General features: G+C 42.0%; 1 protein-coding gene across 1 annotated transcript; it reads right to left on the bottom strand.

Moving 5' to 3' along the window:
* Nucleotides 1-603: 603 nt before the first annotated feature.
* Nucleotides 604-2,010, bottom strand: LOC129894728 (uncharacterized). The gene is made up of 5 exons (XM_055970385.1): nt 1,869-2,010; nt 1,613-1,673; nt 1,441-1,498; nt 1,156-1,269; nt 604-1,110 (listed from the first exon to the last, which is right to left on the bottom strand). Exons 1-5 carry the CDS (start codon nt 2,008-2,010, stop codon nt 604-606), a joined length of 882 nt encoding a protein of 293 aa, XP_055826360.1.
* Nucleotides 2,011-7,183: the final 5,173 nt, after the last annotated feature.

The raw sequence follows: 7,183 nt of genomic DNA, 5'->3' as shown, positions 1-7,183 counted from the left end.
TGTAGAGCACCCTTGACTTAGTAGGAATACTAGAAAATTATAATTTTTGGAGATGAAATTTGGAGAGTTAATATTACTCTCTCTTGGCCGATTTTCTCTCTATTCTTTCTCCTCAAATTTTTCTTCTTCTAATTCTCTCAAAATGTCTAGAAATCTCTAGGATTTTATGACTAAGAGGCTTCCATGTGAAATTACCATTTTGCCCCTCACCTTTCCTAAAAATTCCAAGTTGAAATTCCACCTTTGCCCTTAACCTTTTATAGTATTTCTATATGTGAAATTCCAATTTTACCCCTAACCTTTTATGGTATTTCCACATGTGAAATTCCAATTTTACCCCTAACCTTTTATGGTATTTCCACATGTGAAATTCCAATTTTGCCCTTTAACTTTTCCAATAATTCCACCTCCCAACTTAATCAATGGAAACTTGTATATAACAAGACCAAGCATAGTCTTACCTTTGACTTGTTACAAGTATTCCCAACATGTCCTTAGGTGCAAAGTACGGGTTATAACATTCTTCCCCCCTTTTTGAACATTTGTCCTCGAATGTTAAATTGATCTTATAGGTTTATAAATACAGCTGTTTCACATAATTTATTATTTAACCAATATAGGTAATAAGGAACTTAAGTTACCTGTGGGTGCAGAAAACAACTGAGGATACTTTTTCTTCATTTCTTCCTCCGCCTCCCAAGTTATTTCTTCTCGGTTGTTGTTGTGCCACAATACTTTGACATATGCCACATCTTTGGTGCGTAACCTCCTTACCTGACGATCTAAAATAGCCACCGGCTGTTCCTCATAGGATAGCTCCTCGGTCATCTGAATGTCTTCTACAGGAAATACTCTGGAAGGATCGCCAACGAATTTACGAAGCATAGACACGTGGAACACCGGATGTACTGCTTCTAAATCAGCTGGTAGATCCAATTCATAAGCAACCTTGCCTACTTTACGAACAATCTGATAAGGCTCGATGTATCTCGGACTAAGTTTTCCTTTTCTGCCGAATCTCATGACGCCCTTCATAGGTGACACCTTCAAGAATACCCAGTCATCCACTTGGAACTCTAAAGGTCGACGCCGGTTGTCAGCATATGCTTTCTGTCGACTTTGAGCTGCCAATAATCATTCCTGAATAAGCTTCACCTTCTCAACTGCCTGCTGAATCAGATCTGGGCCAATTAACTTAGTTTCACCCACATCGAACCAGCTTATAGGTGACCTGTATTTTCTGCCATACAGTGCCTCATACGGAGCCATCTGAATGCTAGAATGATAACTATTATTATAAGCAAATTCAACAAGTGGTAGATAATCATCCCAGCTACCCCTGAAATCAATAACACAAGCCCGCAACATATCTTCCAGCGTCTGAATAGTGCGCTCGGCTTGCCCGTCAGACTGAGGATGGAATGCTGTACTAAGGCTCACCTGGGTCCCTAATCCCGCTTGAAAAGATTTCCAGAAATTTGCTGTAAACTGGGCACCTCTGTCAGTGATAATAGACACAGGAACTCCGTGGAGCTTTACTATCTCCTTAATATATAACCTGGCATAATCCTCAGCTGAATATGTGATCCTAACTGGAAGAAAATGGGCTGACTTAGTCAACCTATCGACAATAACCCATATCGAATCATACTTCCGTGGAGTGCGAGGTAAACCTGTAATAAAATCCATATTAATCATCTCCCACTTCCACGTTGGAATTTCCATCTCCTGTAATAAACCACCTGGTTTTTGGTGTTCAATTTTGACCTGCTAACAGTTTGGACATTGGGCCACGAACTCAGCAACATCTTTTTTCATACCATCCCACCAGAATAAACATCTAAGGTCATGGTACATTTTTGTTGTACCTGGATGAATAGAATATCGAGCATGATGTGCCTCACCCATAACTTGTTGCCGTAGCCCAGCAACATCAGGTACACACAACCTGTCCCTGTATAATAATACTCTATTAGATGTAATACCAAAAGGGGTCTTCTCTTTGTCCATACCTGTATCTCGATACTGTGCCAAAATAGGGTCTTCATATTAACGTTGCTTTATTTCTTCTATAATGGAAGATTCAGCAACATCTCGAACTAAAATCCCATTATCTCCCGATTCAGTCAACCGAACTCCAAGACTGGCCAATTGACCAATTTCATGAACTATTTCCTTCTTTTCTGCTGGAACATCTATCAAGCTACCCAAGGACTTACGGCTGAGTGCATCTGCTACGACGTTGGCCTTTCCTGGATGATATAGAATATCAACATCATAGTCTTTTAAGAACTCTAGCCATCTCCTCTGCTGCAAATTCAAGTCTTTCTATTTAAAAATATATTGGAGACTCTTGTGATCTGTATATATATCAACATGAACACCATATAAATAGTGCCTCCATATCTTCAGAGCATGAATCACTGCTGTTAGTTCTAGATCATGAGTAGGATAATTTTTTTCATGCTTTTTAAGTTGCCAGGAAGCGTAAGCTATAACTTTCCCGTGCTGCATCAATACACAACCTATTCCCACACCTGAAGCATCACAATAAATAACATACCCATCCGGTCCTTCTGGAAGAGTTAGAACAGAAGCTGTAGTCAACTTCTCTTTCAATAATTGAAAGCTTCGTTCACAGGCCTCATTCCACTGGAATTTGGCTCCCTTATGAGTTAATCTTGTCAGTGGTGCTGACATAGAAGCAAATTTCTCTACAAATCTCCTGTAATAACTTGCTAATCCCAGGAAACTACGTACCTCGGTAGGTGTCGTCGGCCTAGGCCAGTTCTTTACAGCCTCGATCTTCTGTGTATCTACCCGAATACCTTCAGCGCCGACAATATGTCCCAAAAATGCTATAGAGGTCAACCAAAATTCACATTTAGAAAATTTAGCATATAATTTCTGGTGTCGGAGTACTGTAAGTACTGCTCTCAAATGATCTGCATGCTCCTCTTTTGATTGGGAATAAATTAGAATATCATCAATAAACACAATCACGAACATATCCAGGAATGGTCTGAATACCCGATTCATCAGGTCCATAAATACCGCTGGAGCATTTGTCAACCCAAAAGACATCACTCTGAACTCGTAATGACCATATCGAGTCCGGAATGCTGTCTTTGGAATATCAGATTCTCTTACCCGCACCTAATGATAACCCAATCGCAAGTCTATTTTTGAAAACCACTTGGCACCCTGCAACTGATCAAACAAATCATCAATCCTGGGGAGGGGGTATTTATTCTTTATAGTTACCTTATTCAACTGTTTGTAATCAATACACATCCGTAGTGACCCATCTTTCTTCTTCACAAATAATACCGGAGCTCCCCAAGGTAAAGTACTAGGTCTGATGAAGCCTTTTTCTAGCAAGTCTTTCAATTGCTCCTTCAGTTCCTTTAATTCTGCAGGTGCCATTCTATATGGGGGAATAGATATCGGATGGATATCTAGCAGCACATCTATGGTAAAGTCTATCTCCCGTTCGGGAGGAAGGCCTGGAAGATCATCTGGGAATACATCTACAAATTCATTAACAACTGGAACTGACTGAATAGTTGGCGCTTCAACCTGCAAATTATGTACGCGAACCAGGTGATAAATACAACCTTTTCTGATCATCTTCCTTGCCTTAAGGTAAGAAATAAACTTCCCTCTCGGAGATGCTGTATTACCTGCCCATTCTATCACTGGTTCTCCTGGAAATTGAAGATAAACTACCTTCCGTTGACAGTTAACATTAGCATAACAGGAAGATAGCCAATCCATTCCCATAATCATATCAAATTCAGTCATCTCCAATTCTATTAGGTCTGCTTTAGTGCAATGATCACATATAATTACTGAGCAACTTTTATATACTCGCCTTGCTATAATAGAATCTCCTACAGGAGTAGCTACCTCAAACGGTTCTATCAGTTCGGGATTTACACCAATCTTATCAGCAATCATCGGAGTAATATATGATAATGTAGAGTCTGGATCTATTAATGCATATAAAATTTGGGAAAAGATCAATAATGTACCTGTGATCACATTTGGAGACGCCTCTTGATCCTGTCGGGTGGCCAAGGCATAGGTGCGGTTCGAAGGGTCGCTAGAACCAGAAATTCCACCCCGGCCTCTACCACGTCCTGCTGGTGTAGACACACCCTGCCCCGTAGGGTGCATAGCTACCGAAGAAGATGATGACCCAGCAAATGATCCTGTAGGCCGAGCTGCTCCACTTGAATCACCCTTATTCGGGCAATCCTTCATCGTATGGCCTTGACGACCACAAACAAAACAAGCTCCTGTAGCACGATAACACTCTCCCAGATGGTACCTACCATAATAAGAACACGGGGGCCTGGGTGGCCGCATCTGACCAGAACCTCTGTCCAACTGCGAACCGGACACCCTAGAGCTCAAACCAGCTCCCGAATATCCTGTGCCACCTGATCTCCGGCCTGAAGATAGTAAAGGCATACTCCGTGCTGGCTGAGTGGGCTGCTTGCTACCTTGCTGCTGGAATGGCCTGCTTCGGAACTCTCCGAAATATCCAACTGACCTGGCCCTCTTAGGCTGAGTTCTGCTAAAATCTCAGTTGGACTGGCGTCCTCTATGTCTGTCCTCCATGCCCTGAGCATATGCCTGAATACGGGCGATGTCCATCCCTGGCTGAGCAGCCATCACCAAACAACTATCCACCAGGTAACGATCTAGGCCCATCACATATCTGTGCATCCTGTCTGTCATGTCAGCTACCAGAGCAGGTGCATGTCGAGCCAATGAGTCGAACTCCAAACTATACTCGCGAACACTGCGGCCTCGCTGTCTTAACTGTAAAAATCTGTCCACTCTGGCTCTACGCATCTCAGGAGGCAGGAAATGACTGATAAATGCCTCTGTAAACTCATCCCATACTGCTGGAGAAGCTAGTCTACCCCTGGACAACTCCCAGGACTCAAACCAGTTAGCAGCTACCTCGTGCAATCTATATGAAGCCAACTCAACCGACTCGGTTGCAGAAGCTTTAATCAGACGTAAAGTACGCTGCATCTCTCTAACAAACTCCTGGGGGTCCTCTTCGGGCTTTGTCCCAAAGAACTCTGGAGGGTTACAAGTCAGAAACTCAAGAGCCCTTGAACTATCAGACTTGTGTACCAGATCTCCGCTTAAACCGCGTCTGTGTTCCTGTCCAGCCACCAACCTGGTCAACAACTGCACCGCATCCTGCATAGCCCTGCCTTCCACTCCTGACTATGGAGCTAGAGGCTCGGGTGCTGGGGCTCCAAATACTGGTAAATCCGCCCTCTGATCTTCAGCTGGGGCTGCCCTAATTTCTGGCGGGGTCGCAGAACTGGCTGTTGGGGGCACAGTCTCCATCTCAGGCTGAGGTCGGGCCCTGGTAACTCTATGGACCTGACTAACCTCGCCTGGTGCCACTGATTTACCCTTCTGGGCAGTCGTCGCTTTTCTCAGAGGCATTTCTGAAAATCATAATAATCGTTTCGTTAGGAGAGAATCATCCTAATAATATAGCTCTATCGCACGATCTAAGACAAGAAGGAAAAGTAATATCCTAAATGTCCTATAGCCTCCTGCTTATAGATGTGGTGCACAATACACTGATAAACAAGACTCTACTAGACACAGTCTGTAGACATTCCGAGGACCCAACCGCTCTGATACCACTTTTGTCACGACCCAACCCCGTAGGCCGCGACTGGTGCCCGAGTTGGGCACCCAAACGTACCCTTATCCCAAATTAGCCATTTTTTTTTAATAAACAAATATAGTGATTAGTAGAAATTACTAAATATATCATAAAAATAAATATACGCACGATAGTTGAAAGGCTGTCATAAAACACACAAAAATCCAAACCATATATCCAAAACCCACAACATAACTCTGTCTACAGACCTCTACAGATGATAACATAGTCATAAGACAGGACAGGGCCCCGTCGTACCCCTGACCAATATATACAAATATACAGAGATAGAGTCAGTACCAAAATACAAGCTCCGAACAAAGGAGCACTGTCAATAACACAACAGATGTCCTAAACAGGCAGCTCAGCACAACGAACGTCGGTACCTACGGGCATGTACCGTAGCCCCCGAAGAAAGGGGGTCAGTACGGAAAATGTACTGAATATGTAAAGCATGCACTGAACTATATAAAATCATAATCTGAATAGTATATGCAAAACATAAAATCAACGTTTAGAATTTCAGAATGCTTATCAAAATCTCAAATCATATATGTACAGACATATGCCATATCCGGCCCCCTTAGGGACTCGGTGAACAAAGTGTGGTTGCCCTCCCATCATCGACACCACGGCACAGCATAACACCAGAGTAGGGAATATCTCCGTAACAAATCATATCATATCAGATGGCCATATCAAATCATATCATATCATATCACAAACATATATGTACATGGCACAGTATAACTCCGTGGCATAATATTTACCACCCCATGGTACATGTCATACCTGCCCCCTCACGTCGGGACACGGTGAACAATGCAGAGAAATACGCACGACAACATATCCTGGCCCAGGCTCAGTGAAAGAAGTATTGAGGCATCCACGAGTGGAGTAGTGAGAAACTAAATGCAATTTAAATTACAAAACATTTATACAGACTCGATGGTATAATTTTGATAACAGATCATAAAAAGAAACTTGAATAATAATAGTAGTACAAGTACTTCCAATATCACCATAGTTTACGTAAAAATAGTATTTTCCGAATCATCTCCGTACTTTCAAAATATATTATGGGAATTAACGGAATAATTATTCATATAATATTAGGAAGCATAGCAAAGGGTTTCTTTCAAATTCTACCTACCGTAATTCAAACGGAATAACGAAGAAAATTTTGTAATAGTGGGGCCCACCTCGGTCAAATGAGGTGGCGTATACAAATCACGTGCGTTAGACTTCATAACATTATTTAGAGGAGTTTCAAGGTATTCGGAATTCATTTGTGAAAAATCTAGAAGTTTAGACAATTTTTCCAAAACTATTCATAATTACCTAATTCAATTCCATTGAATAGAAAAGGGAAATTTTCGAACGTCGATTCCGAAGAGTAGAGTGATCCCCGAGTTTCGTATTCAATCCTATTACATCTAGGACATGCCAAGAGAAGAAAATGTAAAGCTTTACATA

Source organism: Solanum dulcamara, chromosome 7 (assembly GCF_947179165.1).
Source record: "Solanum dulcamara chromosome 7, daSolDulc1.2, whole genome shotgun sequence".
Taxonomy (NCBI): domain Eukaryota; kingdom Viridiplantae; phylum Streptophyta; class Magnoliopsida; order Solanales; family Solanaceae; genus Solanum; species Solanum dulcamara.
Note: the sequence above shows the minus strand (reverse complement) of the source record. Positions and strands in the feature narration are given on the sequence as shown.

Bases quoted from the DNA above. Each gene is read 5' to 3' on its own strand.
- LOC129894728 (XM_055970385.1), bottom strand. From the start codon at position 2,010: ATGGACAAAGAGAAGACCCCTTTTGGTATTACATCTAATAGAGTATTA. The intron at 1,270-1,440 runs GTGAGCCTTAGT...TCTAGCATTCAG, and splicing joins AAGCGGGATTAGGGACCCAG to ATGGCTCCGTATGAGGCACT. The intron at 1,111-1,155 runs GTGAAGCTTATT...CAAAGTCGACAG, and splicing joins TTCAGCAGGCAGTTGAGAAG to AAAGCATATGCTGACAACCG.